General features: G+C 40.9%; 1 protein-coding gene across 2 annotated transcripts in view; it reads right to left on the bottom strand.

The window, feature by feature from the left end:
* Positions 1 to 2,285: 2,285 nt before the first annotated feature.
* REPS2 (RALBP1 associated Eps domain containing 2) overlaps positions 2,286 to 17,507 on the bottom strand; it is a 93,534-nt gene continuing 78,312 nt past the window's right edge. The window contains exons 15-18 of one of the 2 annotated variants that reach the window (XM_030281452.4): positions 10,164 to 10,247; positions 7,514 to 7,659; positions 5,383 to 5,488; positions 2,286 to 4,800 (exon numbers count right to left, since the gene is read on the bottom strand). In XM_030281452.4, coding sequence (XP_030137312.4) covers positions 4,732 to 4,800; positions 5,383 to 5,488; positions 7,514 to 7,659; positions 10,164 to 10,247 — 405 coding nt within the window. In that variant the 3' untranslated portion in view covers positions 2,286 to 4,731. The remainder of the gene's footprint in view (positions 4,801 to 5,382; positions 5,489 to 7,513; positions 7,660 to 10,163; positions 10,248 to 17,507) is intronic. The other variant, XM_030281457.4, reaches the window with a different exon arrangement.

Here is a 17,507-nt window from a genome sequence, read left to right as displayed (position 1 = left end):
AAGCTTCAAAATACATTGTCTCTTTTCAAAGATACTAAATCACTAAAATTTACTTATTTTCTGAAAAAAAAATATTTTACTCTTTAGTCAGTAAAACTATGTGGCTTCATGAACCCAGGTGTTTTCTCGTCAAAGACTGTGTATGCTGAAGACTGAAAGGCTGATGGTACTGGAAAATGGACATCCCTCATTTCCCAGCTAGTAACTTTTACAGGATCTCTGCCTCGTGAGTTGGAAGCTGAGCTGGGAGGAAAGCAACTTATGCACCACCAACAGGCAATCTTCACATTATGTCCATCCTAAATGCTTTCCATAAAGGTTTCCAAATCCCAGCCATCCCTTTGTGCTCATTTTACCATGCACAGCCTCATCACCCTATGCTGGCTAGCCTTGGCAGTGTTGTAGAATCAGAGACTGGTTTGGATTAGAAGTGATCATGAAGATCATCTAGTTCCAACCCCCCCTGTGTTCACAGGGACACCTTTCACTGTTCAGGTTGTTCAAAGCCCCATCCAACCTGGCCCTGAACACTTCAAGGGATGGGGCAGCCACAATTTTTCTGGCAACCTCTTGCAGTATCTCACCACCTTCACAGAAAAGAGTTTCTTCCTTGTATCTAATCCAAACCTGTCTACTTTCAGTTTGAAGCCATTCCCCCTTGTCCCATCACTACATGCTCTTATAGAAAGTTCCTCTCCAGCTCTCTTGTAGCACCTTTAGGTACGAAAGGTGCTATAAGGTCTCCCCAGAGCCTTCTCTTCTCTGGGCTGAACAACCTGAACTCAGCCTGTCTTCACAGGAGTGGTGCTCCAGCCCTCTGATCATCTTGTCAAGTTGGAACTGTCTGGATGATAGCCAAAAAAATTCCTCTCCCTGATGTGGATACAGAATTTCCAACAGGAAAATGACTGCCATGCCATCTGAAGATAGTATTTTGACTTCAATAGGATATCCAATTTAACAGTAACAAGGCTGCCTTGACTAAACACTTTCGTTACATCACTGAAACTCTCTGGAAGAGCACACTGAGGACTTTCTGGAAAGACTTGGTAATGTTTCCACTACATCCTGGTATAATATTAATAACTAGGAGAAGGACATTGATCCTTAAGGATTAATGTGTGTTCACAGGTAGTTTGTTTAATAAAGGAATGCCTCAGAAATGGAAACTGTTTGCCTTGCTTAATTACCAGGTCATTATTTATTTTGAAAGGCTCAAATAAAAATGGCTTATCTACAAAGGCAATCAGTCACTACACTTAGCTGGGCATTTTTCTTTTTTTCAGCACAGAATTACCACAGATTGAAACAAATATAGGCATCAGGTGATATGAATGCTAACAGACCCATAAAGAAATGCATGAACAAAAGGAATATATGTGAGCGCACACTTACACACACACTGAGGAAGGTCTTTATCTGCTCTGCCTAGCCCTGTTCTGTAGACAAAAATATTTATTTGCCCACTGAAGACTTGAGAAGGGGCACCAGGCTCATGGTCAGCACATCCTCTTAGATGCAAGGATGCTGTGGTCCTGTTCCCACTTACCCTCTCTTGCTGGGCACGTTGTGCTCTGCCCAAGTACCTAGAGAAACCAGAAACTGAGGACAGTGAGAACTGATGCATGGGAATGTGATCCCACTCCTTCAGCAGGCTGGAAGCTGGGGCAGGCAGTCCTTAGTTGCTGTTCTGGTTCAGGGATGTCAGGGGCTTAAAGTTGATCACTCACCTGTAGCTCAAGAAAGTACCCTGAACATTAAGCCTGTGAGGTCTCCTTTTCTGACCAAATGGATGTAGGAGCATCTCCAATCCTAAGTTTGAGAAAGTAAAGGTTTCTGCAAGAAATTATGATTTTGCTCCACCCACATTTTTCTAAAGAAAAAGTAATTTTGAAGAAAGTCTGTAATGCTGGATTTAGATGTGAATTTGGACCAGTCAGGGTCTGCTAACAGTCGCCATAAGCACAGCTGCATGGAGCAACTGGCAGAAGCACTGTCATAGCTTCATGATGCCTTCTCCTCTCCTCAAAATGCTAGCAGCTTCCCAAAAACAGACACATTTTTTCATTTTGCGTGGGCTATCATAAATGCTTAACCACTGAGACATACAGAAGGGTAACCTCCTACATCATATGTATAACACATCAACACCTCTCCTTGAATATTTTACTTTACTGATGTGTGGGGTATCATCATCGTGGCTGATATTTCACCAAAAAGAACACTAAACAACGCACATTCTAGTAATTGAAGCTGAGTGGAGTATTTGACTGCAACACTAAAAATGCAGGGATTGTTAGATGCTTTTATTTATTAATCCAGTGGTAAAGTAACAGCCAAGCAAGTATTTCATTGTCGGCTAAGCAAGTAACAAGTGAATGAAAAAACTCCTGGATTTTAGAAGGGAGACATTTGAAAAAGACAGTATAAAGCAGACTCTTCCACTCTTCCTTTTAAGAGTGTCTATTCCATTAATAACTCAGGTGAAATAAATGGGAGATTATTTCAAAGGAAGTTCCTTTCAGACATGAAAAAGTCTTCTACTGCCTTAAAAACCCAATGTACACAATTCTTTGTAATAACTTAAAAGCCTTCCTTAAAAAATTACCCATAAAACAAAAAAAACAGGTGTGCCATATGAATATTTCCTATGAAATAGTTAGGTCTTATTGTCCAAATTACAATGTATGAACCAAAAAGCAAACCGAGCGAGCACTTAACCTCATTAAATCTCAGGAATGACTCAACAGTATTATGAACAAGTGAAATAAATGATGATAAATTTTCAGCAATACCACTATTAGCAAGAGGGCAGTGGCTCTTTTAAAGATTCCCAGAAAAGCTTGCATTCCTCACATTTTGTCACTGCCCAGGAATGACCATCTGACCCCAGCTATGCAACAGCCACATGAGAGAAGTCCCAAATCCAGAAGAACAGATGTTGCTTGTTGACACAGTGATCTTTAGTTGAATCAAAACTAGCACATTACAAAAAGAGACTTTCAGTAACAATTCTGCCAATGCTTATTTTCACCTGCAGACTTCTGGATTCTCGTCTCCCTTCCACATTCCTTTCAGCAAAAGTAGACTGTTTCCTTACCACTTTAAACACTCCCAGAGATGCCTTTCTTATCTCTCAAAAAATCTTTTGGCTGCTCTGGCGCCCTCTGATATGCCATGGCAGTCATTCCATGACAACCCCAAGGAGAGGTTATGTTGCTTCAAACCTGCTTCTCCTTCCTCTCAGTCCCAGGGCCATCCTACAGCTACAGGGAGCAAGCATCACACCCACAATGGTGGGAAAATTGCTGCACCATCTCTCCAAGGCAACCACATACACTTAAATCAGGTCAGTGAGAAACGTGCAGGTCATGTTTAAGGTGGACAACAGGTAGGTAATATCCCCTTGCAGTAAAGCACACCATACCCATGGTGGGAGCAGGGTTGACATTATTATGTCTGAAGTCAGACAATCCAAGAGTATTGCCCCAAGAAATACTGCAAAATTCATTAGCCAGCTTCCACTGTAAATATCTAGACCAAAGCCACCACTGCAGCCACAGAAAACTCCCTACGGGATTCAGCTGGCCCTGGATCAAATGCAGGTTAAAGATTAAACTTTGCTTCTTCCTTTAGAAAACAGATGGGCATTAGCAGCTTTCTCCTATCAGTAGCATCTCCACTGATGTGCAAAGGAACCTTAACAAAAGCCTGCTGTAAAAGGCAATTACTTCCATCTCACATTTTATAGCCTCATACATAGCACTTCTGCTATCTTCCCTCTTCTGGAAGTACAGTTCTTGCACACATCCTTAAAACAAATCAGCAGCTATTAAGACAACAAAGCAGACTAATACAAATGTACACAGAATAGCTTTTATAAAAATGCCCTGAATGCATTTTAACCTCTTGTTAGAAATACACTGTTGGTTAAAGGAAAAAAAAAAAAAAAAAGCTATACACCAGCCATCTCAAACATGTTAAAAGAATGCAGAGACACTGGTAGTTGCAAGCAAGTGCTCAAATACTGGTGATTAGAAACAGCTGTAGCTCAAAAAGATTTCTTTTTCCTAATTTCCAAAATAATTATATTTTTTTATTTCTTACTGTTCTCTTATATGACTTGAACTAATAAAATACAAGTTCTCTAACATTAAAATATATCCGTGATTGCATAATAAACAGTACTAAGAAAATAATTATTTGACATGTGATTGAGGATAAAGATTCTGTACATCTTGCAAGTTCTATTCCTGTGGTATGCTAAATCCACTCTACAATGATAGAATCCTACAGGAATCAGTAACATCCAGAAGCACATCTCAGAGTATGAGTTTTCAATTTAAGCAAGAATTCAAGAATGCTGTACCTCTTAATGATCAGGGCAGGAGGTGTTGCCAAAACGCATATAAATCAGGAATTCTTTACATAAATAAAATACTCTCAGGTTATTCATTTCAGTGATAAACTGCATTTACACATTAGGCTGGGAAGGGGGAGGAAAGAAGGCAAAGCATCCCCCACTCAGAAATATCCCACAGTCAGGTATTTGTTTTCTGTACCTTCCTCACCTGCAAAGGCAAAATGTGTGTAATGGGGCAAAGAGAGACCCAGCAAGGCCAGTCCTCCCCGCTGCCTTGGCAGAGACCCTGCTCAGCTGCACGGAACTCCTCTCCTTGCAAGGCTGCTGGGCACTGCTCTGCTCCTGCTCGTGCACAGCCATGCAGGAAGTCACAAGACGGTGACAGGACGAAGCTGCTCCAGCTGCGTTTCCAAGGCAATGCGCTCCTTGTGAACCTCCTGCAGGAGGAGAGCGGTGTCAGAACTTTGGGGATGCTTGCACGCAGCAGCCTGCTCCAGGAAAGGGCAGCCAGGCAGGCTCTCACTGACCTCCCTCCCATGAGAGGGCTCCCTGCCAGTGTGGGAGCTGGGCTGGACTGCAGCTCCTCCAGGGTCTGCTTCCCCATTTGGGCAGGCTCAGAGCCCAGAGTGGGAGTGCACTTGAAACCCCCCTGAGCCTCCGTGAAAAATGTGCCTGAGGAGTACCCATGAAGTCTCCATTGAAACAGCAGAGCTCTGCTCTGTCAGAAAGCTTCCAGACAGCAATACAATTTGAAGGACAAGTTCAGTTTTTTTCTCTTTTGTGAACTTAGACAACGTCTCTGTCTTTTCCTGCTGCAAAACACAGGTAACAGCACTGGCCTGCTGAAGATGGAAGCAAGACCTGACCCAAGGAACAATGGCAATGTGCTCTCATTAAAAGCTTTCATCTCTGTGCTTATTTCAACTACTGTCCTATATTTTGCCATTTTCAATACTGCTAGAGGTGACATGTAACTGATTGCAGGGAGCTTTGTCACTGATTTTCAATGCATTCCTTACCTTCAGCTGCTGCTGGAGCTCACTGTTCAACCTGGCGAGCACAGCATTGGCTTCTTTGTTTTTCCGTATAGCAGTCTGAATAGCCCTTTTCTGCTTGGAAGACTGCCTGCCAGACAGATAAATACAAGACATTTCAATTAAGAGTCTCAGCTGAGTCTGGCTGATGCCAGAAGAGCAGCCACCCATTCTGCATAACTCTCTGCACCCTGGACTATGCATCAAAGACAAGGTATAAACTACAGATTTAAGAGAAGATGACTGAATCAGGTGGAATATTTGAAACTTGTAAACCTGAATGGCAGAAATATTTTAGGCTGTCTCAATTATTTCAAAATCACTGCACTGAGCTTAAGAATGATATCCACATAGGTGTGCTTATTGCAGTATCTTTGCATTAGCTGTTTTCAGAGACTTGTAGAGTTTAAAGAGCCAGGAGAGGCTAACAGAAAAAACAAAAATCATTCTATACAGAAAGAAAGGGCATTGGCATGAAAATTCTGTCTTGGAGTTTTGCTGATTCTGATGTTTCTTTACTTCAAAAACTAGAACTTTTTTTATTCAAAGCAGTCATTTCCACCAAAACCATCTGACATCACAAATGAGAAGATGACTTTCCTCAGTTCTCCTGCTGCTAAAATAAAGGATGTACCTTTTTTAAGAACTTATTTTATTAATTAAGAATTTTTATTGCTTCATAGTCTGTGGTAACTGATCTGGAGGAAATGACAGCTATGCAGACAGGTATAAAAAGAGACAGCTGTAGATAAGGACCGACCTATTCAAAGCAAGAGAGATTAACAACAACAAGAAAGAAAGAAAATACAGAAAATACTGACTGAATATCCAAGCTCCTTTCCAAATAAATTATTTTAAAGTTTTACATAAGGAAACAAGAGCTCTTTAAAGCCAGATTTGATCTAAAACAGATGCCCTATTCAAATATGGTTCAGGGGCACACAGTCCCCATTAGCTCTTCTCTCTTAACAGAGCTGTTGACACTGATTTTTGCAATAGACTCTCTCTCAGCATGGCGACAGGGCTTTATGCTGTTATCTTCCAGTGAACTGTCAGTTTTCTGCCTCACTATTTTCCTGCAAACTACTCTCCATAGCCTATAAAATAGTAAATTATAGGAAAAAAAAAAAGCAGGGCAATATATTTCTGTGGCCATTTTAGCATTTTAGGAAAGATATCGACATAACAGGATTGAGATGTTAACAAATACTGTTATCTTTGAACCACTATGGAATATTCACTCCCAAAGCAAAATAGTATTTTAAGAGCATGCTAGGAGTCTTATTACTTATTCTAATCTCCAATTATGCAGCACAGATTCAGTCTACTGATAAACACTCTGCCAAGAAATGCTCAGTTGATTTGGACAGCTTGATTTTGTTTCAGAGTGAATCAGATGTCTTTTGCAAGGCCCTGGGTGATGGTGGGGTATAATGTTTGCACAGTGCTTCAGCTGAGGGAGATGCACAGACCCAAAAGGGTTTCAAGTGCCTTTGCTTACCACTTGTATAGCCCCTTCTCCACCACTATTGAACACACATAGAGTAAAATCCCTGTAAACCAGCTGACAGCTTTGACAGCTGTATTTGCAAGAGCAAACAACACACGTTGGCTTTGGCCATTATCAGAGAAGTGGTCTGTGGCTTATCTCACACCAGTGGCAAGCCCATTTCCAACAAGCCTCACAATGAAGAAATACCATAAGGATATGACCAACATCAAGTATTTCATGACTCAGCTTCCTTGGCATTTATTTGGTCATATCTGTCCACATGAAGGAGCAAAATTCCAGAAGACACATGCAAGGCAGAAACACACATCCTCACACATAAAACAAGTTGTGTTAGAGATGGTTAAATAGCTAGACTTGTTCCTCAGTCATGTCTACCAGGTACAGAAATAGGACACCTTTGAAGAGGTTATCTACCTATCAAATACCACTGACAGTCACTACAGGCTTAGTCTGCATTTGAGAAGACTGATGTAGATTTCAGAGACCTCTGTCCTGTGGAGCATTCACAGAAAGAGAACTATGAAGCACAAAATTATACAAAGAGCAAACCCTGCTCCATCAGATCTCATGCTGCAGTTTGGCATGCTTGGTACAGGTTTTTACTTTTGGACTGGGAGGTGAGGCTTGACTGCTGGCAGGGAAGAAGTCACATTTATAGTGGGAGAAAGCTCAGGAGTCTCCAGCCCTTGTGCCTCCGTCCGGAGCTTCCTGCGCGCGGGTTTGGAGGGCGGCTGAGCAAGAACAACCTCCTGAAAGGAAAAAGCACAGCAACATTAAGTCAGGCCATATGTGTCCCATCATTAGGCTGGAGAATACTTGTGTCACATAAATTGCTGACAGCTGGTTACAATTTCATAATTTAAAGACACACAGAGCTTAATTCCAATTTGGTAATAGCCTCTCAGGTTTCTGACTTTGAAAAGGAACAATAACTCCTGCAATCCCTTCATGAATGAAAGGGTGTTTTGCCTTCATCTGGATGACAGGCTCTTCACAACTGGGTTGTACAGCTTAGTGTGCACTGGGTGGAGGTGGAGGTGGGGGTATAAACACATGTATTAGCCCTCAATTGACCCAAAAACATTAAAAACAGAGCAAGATTTATTTTTGACTATGCTCAGTTGAAAAGAATCAATAATTAATCACTTGCATCCCAACCTACTGCCTCACATGTCTGGCATGGAGCCTCTCCCTTCTCCCCTCCTGCCTTAGATGAAGGAACACTGAATATAATTTTGAAATACAAATACATTAAATTATCCATGCAAAATTAACATGTTGAAGTATAGAAGGTCAGCTATTTCTCTTGATTAGTTACATCAGAGAAATAGTCTGTGTTTTCTAGGTAAAGCAGAGTCTTGGATTTTTATGACTTCAGTAGTAAGAAGTGTTTTCATTATTATAAATTAAGATATCCTTTATTTTGCAATGAGAAGCAGTTTTACCACCTTATAGCTGATTTAAATGATAAAGATAAATGTGTCCTCTTCAGTGCATTTTATTATTAGATCTATTTCACAAGGGATAAAGCTATTACTATTCGTTTCATGAATGAGAAAGCTAGGACTCAAAAAGTTGAATTGACTTTAGACAGGTTTTTTCAGCATCAAAGACAAAATCAATGATTACATTTTACTGGGCTAGATTACCTTTACTACTGTGTTTTTGCCAAATGTTAATAAAATAAGAAAACAAATAATGGGGAAACATTTAATGACAAAGCAATTACAAGGAAAAAAAGCAACACTGTAGTAAGCAGTCTGACTTACAAGAAGAGACTACTATGAGTGATACAAAATGTAACCAATATAAGACCATCAATCATTCATATTAGAAGGGTTGCAGTTATGAAAAGAATCTGAATTATATAAAGAAGAGAAAAAAATCTAAAAGTATTATCAGATGTTCTGATCAGGATGTCAGCACATCATGACTGCACAGATCTCTGATAATGCCATGCTCTGAAATCCTCTGCACAGGCACACCTGCCTGCAAACACACCCCATACAGCAACGAAGGAACTTGCATATGCCTTCCACAACTATAATGCCAAACACACAATGCCAATTTACCTCAAACTGCCCAAACCCCACCAAATCCACAGGATGATTCCCTCTTCCCTTTCAAACACAATCATGTAAGCAATGGTCCAAGCAGATCCTTGGAGAGGCTCTTTGGCTGCCTGCTGCTGCACCAGCTTTGGAAGGCGGCTCAGCAGTGCAGCAACCACCCACACCCCACAGCCTGGGGCTTTGCTGCATTTTAGGGAACCAGGTAGGATGAGGGTGAGCATGAGGTAGGAGGACAAGGACTTCACTTCTCCCATAGAGCTACAAAGCACAGCAAGGAAAGAGCAGGGCCAGGCTAGAAGTAGCATATGATGAGCACAAGCAGAGCAAGAACACTGCCCAGAAAGCACCGTCCCATACAAAAAATGATGACACTGGATGTTTGCCTGTGCCCCGTGTTACACTAAGAAGTGTGATGGTGCTCCTTGGGAAAGGTGCATCCAGCACCTGTCAAAACTTCTTGGCTGGGCTAAGTAAATGTCTTGCAGGTGCTCTCTGGCTGCAGGAGGGGCCAGAATGAGGAGGATCTCTATTTGCCCCCTATCCAAACCTGGTCTGGCTGGGGCTGGTGGAAGGAGGTGGTCAGAGCATGATCAGGAGAGGGAAAACGCTCACAGCCACTGCTGAGGTCACTCCATCCCTAAGCAAGGCCCTTTGAAATGTGCCGTTTTAATTTCAGTGCTTACTTTTTACAAATTATAGGTTCATATAAAAACATATTAGAAACTACACCTTGTGCAAATCTCTCCCAATCTATGTATATTAGTGGCAGATCCTGACCTCTAGCAAACAGGTGTTTACATAAAAATCAAATCCTCAATAACTGAAACAAAGAAGTGCATCACTATTTGGAGGAACTACAGTGAGACAGGGCTGAAGTACAATCAAACTCTTTTTTTATTTTCCCTAAGGCTCCACAAGCCCCTATTGATTTGAAATAAATGGCAAGCTGCCACTCTCAAAGCACGTGCATCAATGTCTCCATACTAAGAGGTTTCTTAATGATTTATGTGAGTTGATGTCACACATGGTCACAGTTCTCTCCAGTGTCTTGACCTCCAGAGAAGGTAAACATGTAAAAACATAACCCTAACCCTCTGTTTAATTGCTTTTAAACTAAAAACAACCACATTTGTTGATGAAGGTAAATCACTCCATAATGGTACAATATGTGCAGATCTCACCTTTTTTGCTGAACTGTTTTCTTCTGCCTGCGATGGGGGTCTGTTCATCTGAGGATGTAATTCAACCTCAGATGGTTGCTCTGTCTGCAACAACAAATCAGTCACTGCTACACCCAGAAAATGACTAGCAGTCACATACAATAAAGTCAATGAAAGGAAATGTTACACACAAAAGAAAAGTTACTTTAACAATTCAACAGTAGGGAAAATGGAGACCTAGGGTGACAGCTGAATGGATGACATATGTCTTTTGCAGATTTGTAATGAAACCATACTCTTGTATTTTTTTGTGCTGGAAAAACAGGAGAAAAGTTTTTTAGTGAAGCATTAGAAACCACGTCTCTGAATGTAAACAATCTAGTACCCAGAATTTCTTCTAGAATTACCATTATGGCCTAAATGCTGTGATAAAAAACTAAAGGAGTAGAAAAAGCTAGAAAGACCTTGGATATGATCTGTCACCTTATTATCACTTGAAACCAATGAAAATTCATAGGAGTAAGCCTCTGTCTTTGAAGTGTGCGAGGCTGGAGTGACAAAGCCAGAATCATACCAAAAATTCCAGAAAGGTTACTGAAAACACAAGTCATGAAAAAGCAGACAAGTCTTCCCTCCTCCCTTCTCACATTTCAAACAGAAACCCAGACGAAAACTCACCACCCAGATCTGCAAAACCACCACCCATCGGCAAAACAAATCACCTGATTCCCAAAATATCTGACTGAGAAGCAAATTAAAGCAGAGGAGGTATCACTTGCTTTGCCTCTCATTAAAGTTTTTGCACCTTTTGATTTCCTCCACCAGGACAGGGCACAGCACCAAGCAGGGTGGCAGGATTCAGAACTGCCTGTCCCCAGGTGCACAGCAGCAGACATGGTATTATAAACATGGTGTGGCTGTTTTCTGTCCAGAACGTATGGGCTGGCTCTCCAAGATGGGGAAGGGAGGCAGGAGCAGGAGGCTGAGGCCACTTGGCACCGACAGACAGCCTCTTCTCCTCTTTCCCAGCCTGTGCCAAGCTGGAGCCAGGCTGGCAATGGCCCCCAGGCAGCAGGGGCAGCCTGCCACCCTGCTCTGTCCTCAATGAGGCTCATTTCTACACAGGTGAAAGCCTGTGCTCAAAACCAAGTCAAAGGCAAACCTCAAACCTTTAAGGGGCCAGGATTTTAGCCATAATAACAATATGCTGCACACCAAAGAACCTAACTCACTGCTGCCAACGGGTTTCTGCACAGGCCCACCAAGCTCTGTAGCAGTCACAAGTTTCCAAGTGCTTAACTGTAAGTTAACTAAAAACAACAGAAAGCATTGAATTTGGCATATTTAAAAAGGAGGAACTTTTCCATTGCATTTTTATTTCTTCCATAACAGACACAATAAGAGCTGTACAGAAAGGTGCAGGGTAAATGTGGTTCTCTGGCACGGCTCTTCTCCAACCATACAGTATGAAACATGAGAACAGAGGAGGAAGTTCTGAAACCAGTTTTTCAAAAACACATTTGAAGTTCCTCAGGAGAGAGGGAAGACAAGGACTGACAAGACTTCTCTCCCACCCTTTTTAGTGTGCTACATCTGAAGTGTTACCTGATGGTTAAAAAAACCCCAAAGAGCCCCTCACACTGTAATATTTCCAGTATTTGAATATGAATATCTTAATTTTTTAAAATTTTAATAACTACTGGATGCTCACATTTGAATTTTGAAAAGCTTTTTATATATTGAAAGGCTTCTTCTGTAAATGTAGATTTCTGGTCAAATAGAGTGAAATGGAAAAAAGCAATTTTTTTGTGCATCTATAAAAAATCAAAGACCTTTAAACATCCATTGAATGCAACAGAATATTTCTTTATCAGCAAGCTGAATAGCCCATAACCTCCCTGATTTCTACAATAGCTTTTTATATATTTGAAAGAAATGAAGGCTCTAAGCACTGCTAAAGTAGCCTGGCAACATCCACAAGGGTTTCATGGATGATTTGGGGATGGCAAAGCTCAAATAACAAATAGAACCACACAGTAAGTTTGGGCCCATCAATTTGACAACCCATTCATTCATTCAGGGACAGCAAGAGTAAATCCAGCCCTTCAGAGAGATACATAATGCACATACTATAAAGTCCTCATGGTATAGCTTTGCTGCACAACACAGAACAGTGCCAGGGTACAGGAAAGAGAGGTTTTAATGACCCCTTAGTGACAGGGAGCACTAGATACCTGCCTTAACCAGGCAGGCAGGCAGTTTCTGGTGCTCACATGGACTGTTTTCTATGTCTGCAGCAGCAATAAGACTTACTGTCTTGTTGGAGTCTACACTAAACATTGCATCAAATGCAAGAATATATTAATTCATTCCACAGAATAGAGAGAAAAAAAAACCCCTATCAACTCTATGTTATTTATGTATAGATAAAAAAATGCAGCTTTTGAAGAACCAGTTTGTTCCAACAGTGTAGAAGTAACTGAACTCATTGGTTTTGTATGATGCCAGTTTAAAATAATCAGCAAAATTGAAATCATGGTCAGATAAGGGACCTAGAGAGGAAAGAAAAAAAAAACCAAAAAAAACCAAAACAGAACACAAACTTTTGCAGAAATGCCCCCTCTTTTTTCCTTTTTTTTTTTTTTTTTTTTTTAACTAAAGGGAACTGGAAAGGAAAAGAAAGCGCAAACCTTGTGTTCTAGTGAAACCAAATATAAATTAGAGTGAAAATGTCAAAAAGGGTAAGATTTCAAAATCTGTGAGAGCAGGACATGTTTTGCGAGCTGGGTGCTGTGATGTATCTGCCAGGGCCAGCCTGCAGCCCATTCTCAAGGCTGTGGTACCTACTGGCCATGGCTGGGTCACTGGGCTGGCCACGTCTTCCTGCTCACAGGACATGCAGATAGCAAAGTTCAGCAGCCAGCGGTGCAGGGGCAGGTAAAAATAAAAGAAATGGCTACATCCTACCAAAAAAAAAAAAAAAAAAGAAAAAAAAAAAAAAAAAAAAGAGAAAAAACCCCAAAAATCCCCCTAGTTCTGGTGATGCAGCTCCTGCATAATGAATAAAACCAAGTGGCTGCCGTGTCCCTAAACTGCCACCTAGTGGAACGTGGGACGGGCCACTTCTGAGTGCTTGGCACACGCATCACACATCCATCCCTCGGCCGACCCAACAAAGTCCTCTCTGAAAGGCTTTGTGAATACATCTGCAAGCTGATGCGTCCCCACACAGATTTTAAAGGAAAAATAACTCCTGCTTCTTCTTTTGGCAGAGGGATTCTTCACAGATTTCCTTCACTGATTTGGATGTGGAGTATTTGTAGCCTGCTGGTATTGGGCAGAGAGAGCCTGACTCAGCAGTACTCTGGTCCTCTAGTGGAGTACAAGGAAAAGGATGTCCTTCAGAAGCAGCTGAAGTGAATTCCCTTTAGTTCTTCACCATTTTAATACCATGCCTAGCATAGTCTGCCCACAACTCATTCAGAAACATGACAATAAATTACCTCCCTCCAATCACAGAAATGTCTTAAAATTTTCACACATATTGGCAAAATTATTTTTGGGTTTAAATTATTCACTGTTGGTTTATAAAATATAAATTATGCACTATGGTCTTCCAAGGGAAACTCCATTTATGGTAGTGTAGAAGTGCTTCGATGGAGGTGTCTCACAAACTGCTGACTCTGGGAATGCTGCTGTGCTGCCTGGTATGCCTGGGAACACATACAGGTTTACAGGAGATGGGCAAAGAATATCCTGGTCATCTGCACTGCTTATAGTGCACTGTAGAGTCTGCAGACCAGGCCTATGGGTATCTTGATTTTGGGAAGCAGGGTAAGAAACCACAGAAAAGAGCAAGAGAATGCTCCATTCCAAATGTCCTAAAGAGATTCTCTTTGCAGAGACCAGTCCAGGTACATTAGCAGACAGTATCTCCTGTTTCCTTAGCATAGTCTAGACTTTTCTAGGAATAGCCATACCCTTCTCATTCTTCCAGGCAGAAGGTAGAAATGGCCAACCAAGTTTCTGTGCAATGGCCACAGATAGAGTCCAAACTGCAGTCTATGGCCAAAACTGAGCATTAGAACAAATAACTCCTCATGGTTAAGAAGAGTATTAAGAGTTGCAAATGCTCATTATTTCATCGCATGATCCCTGACCAGCCATTGGTAATCTCCTCACTGCTCCATGTGACGATACTTAACAGTACCTTTCTACAAGGATATGTAATGTTCACTCAAGCACTGAGTGCTTTGAGAGCCTCACATGAAAGATTTCCTAACTGTAAGAGAACAGAGTATTTAGCAACTGGTTCTTCACTTACATTTCTAGTTCTTTTGCTTTGCAATGCTGGATTACATGTAGATTACATGCCTGCTTTTCAAGACAATCTGTAACTGATCTTCCAGAACAGAAGATCTACACCAAGCTTTAGCAATTTCTGTTACCCGATAGCCTTTTCTCAAGAGGTCAAGTATATATATTCAATCATTGCCACAATTCAATTTCACCCACATTCATGCTCCAGGTTAACTTTACACATTGAAATAGCCCCATTGTAGTCACTGGTACTACTCACAGAAATGAAATTCTCTTTGTGCATTCACTGGAGTAGCCCATAATAATTACGTATATAGTGCCACTGCTTAGCTTTGCAAAAAAAAAGTATTGAGAACAGCTTATCTGGAAGGGAAAGTAGGCTACTAAATATGCTTAACACTCTGCATGTGCCCATTGCAATCTTCTATCATCTCTGTATAAGTTCATTTAAGAAGTACTTTGCTCCTTTCTAAACACTCGTATTTTTGTGCTTAAAGCAAATTTCTGGAAAGCCGAGACATCTCAATTCCAGTTTCTGTGAGTCTCCTGCATCCCACACTGAATCATCAATTCTTTTTATTGCCTATTACAAAAACTGAAAATGGTAAAACAGAAAAAAAAAAAACCCACAGGGATGCAAATGCAACAAGCTGCCAGGGTCTTAGTGTGCTGCCTGCTTTCTCAGCACTGTGCAGCCCCGAAGTTTTGATAAGCTTTTTCTTTCCTTGAGCTATCTGAGGGCTGGTGATAAGGTTGAGGAGAAAGGCAGTAAATACAAACAAATTGCTGCAATGTTCAGCTCATTCACAAGGAAAGAATAGGACCCAGATGGAAGCATTAACAATCTGTTTTAATACTTCAACTTCCACAAAACCAGATTAACGTAAGCTAGAAAGGCATATGTGCATTCCACTAGAGATACAGGCATTGGGTTCTTAGCTTCTTTCTTTGTTGTTATGATAAATGTGAAGCCAAATTAAAAAATTGTTACAACACATTTTAATTAAGATACTCGCCTTCTTCCACTCTTCCAGAAACCTCTTTAGAAAGGATTTTACAGCATCCATCAACTACTCCTCAAATTCAATTTTAACTGCGCTACTTTCCACCACTTCTTAAATCGCAATTTATTTTGTCTGGCGGTCTTAGATTTAATATATAATTTTCATGAGAGGAAGATAATCCATTTGTATTATACTAAAGTGGCAGATGGCAAAATCTTTCATGTTATAGAAGACTTTCAGTTTCATTACTGTTACATGCTTCTTCAGTACCTATTGCATGGCTTATACAACATATGTTATTCTGTAGCCAAAGCCATGGAGATAACAAAAAAAATCCAAACCTTTCCTTGCACAGTGGTTGTAAATGCAAGCTAAAATGTATTCCTTTCATTTAATATAAAATAGTTATTTGGGAGAATACCATCATGTATAAAATTGCATGGTGCCAAAAGCAAAATCTTTACTTCTTTGTGGGGGTAATTTTTATTTATTTAACAGAAAAGTTCCTTCCTGTAAAATTCAAGGTGTCCTGCCAACACTTGAAATTCCTCATGTAACTTTACAGAATAAAGGAATGCCTGATTATTTTCTCCAAACTGCCTTGTAAGCAAGTCTGACCTCATCCTCCGTGTATCTCTGCTTTAGCCAAAGACACCAGTGGTGGGGGACACCTGGACCACCTCCCAGCACGCAGCCTGCATGGGGCCATCCTGCTCTGAAGGCCCAGAGGTCTCAGCAGGATGGATGGGAGTCCTTCCCCACCTCCTGGCCTCAGCATGGGCACGTGTAACTGATGGTTAAAAATCCAGCCTGAGCCACATTCGTGGCTCTCCACGGATTCAGCAGGACGTGGAGGCATGTTAGTAGAGACAACTTCTTGAAATGGGTCCCGGTTTTCACTTGCAATCCTGGATGATGAATAGGGCTAAAAAGCTTCAAGGACTTATGAAGTATCAAGTAACATTTGGAGAGAGAACATTTCATATGTTAAAAAGAGTAGTATCTTTGCTTTCCAATGCCACCAGGGGCTGGGACTGGGCAGGGTGACCCACCCATCACCCCTCACAGTGCTTCATTTCCAGGTTTTCACTGAATCAGTAACATTTAACAGTAATGATGGCCACTGAACTGACAGCTGAATTCTGAGCTCATGTAACACAGTGAGATTTTAATCTTCAGACCTGTACTGTATTTAGGGTACTTCAATTTGATAATGTTAACAGCTGCCTACCTACTCTACGTCACTTGAATGCTTCACCCATAATTTTTTCAGTGCCTGCCAAAACTGCCAGCATGGAATCAGTGGGAAAAACACATCCCAAGGTCTCCAGAAATAAAAGTGCAGCACAAACCACTGTGAATTTACAAAACCAACAGGCTTAAAATTGTGACTCTGGGAAAAGAGACCAGGAACATCAGTTTTTTCAGCCAAGATACACAGAGTTTTCTTCCAGTCCCACTGTTTTCAAATTCCCTTATACAGCACAAGCAGGATTGAAGATATGCCTTCAATGTTGGACAGGAAGGTACTAAAATACAGTAATTTAAATAAAAGAACATTGATCTAATTGGGCAACATTGCAGATAGTTAGCTGATGTTGGCTAAAATCCTAAAGTTATATTTGCTTTTCAGTGTTCATCCATAATTCCTATTAACATAAATATGTTACTAAATCTCCCAGAGAAAGCAGCTGTGGTAAATGACTTCTGTAGGCTTAAAAGCCAACAGTAACAAAATACTATTTTGTTTTCCATTAAAAAAATTAACAACAGGGGCTTATATGAAATGTGCACACATGTTTGGCTCCAGCAGAACGTTATTCATGAGCGCCGAAAGTTATTTTCTATGAAATCTGTGTCACTGCAAATTAGCTGCATAGCTATTGCCTTCCTACCATGATTCCTGCACCTCCATGCTACATAAATTTCCTCTGTACAGCCCTGGATCTGCACAAAAGTTTTGGGGCCACCTTTATGCCATTTCTCCTTGATGACTTACGTTCACTATCAAGTTGGGAACACAGGATAAGGAAAACTTACC

The sequence above is a fragment of the Taeniopygia guttata genome, chromosome 1 (genome assembly GCF_048771995.1).
Source record: "Taeniopygia guttata chromosome 1, bTaeGut7.mat, whole genome shotgun sequence".
In the NCBI taxonomy this organism is placed as follows: Eukaryota; Metazoa; Chordata; class Aves; order Passeriformes; family Estrildidae; genus Taeniopygia; species Taeniopygia guttata.
Note: the sequence above shows the minus strand (reverse complement) of the source record. Positions and strands in the feature narration are given on the sequence as shown.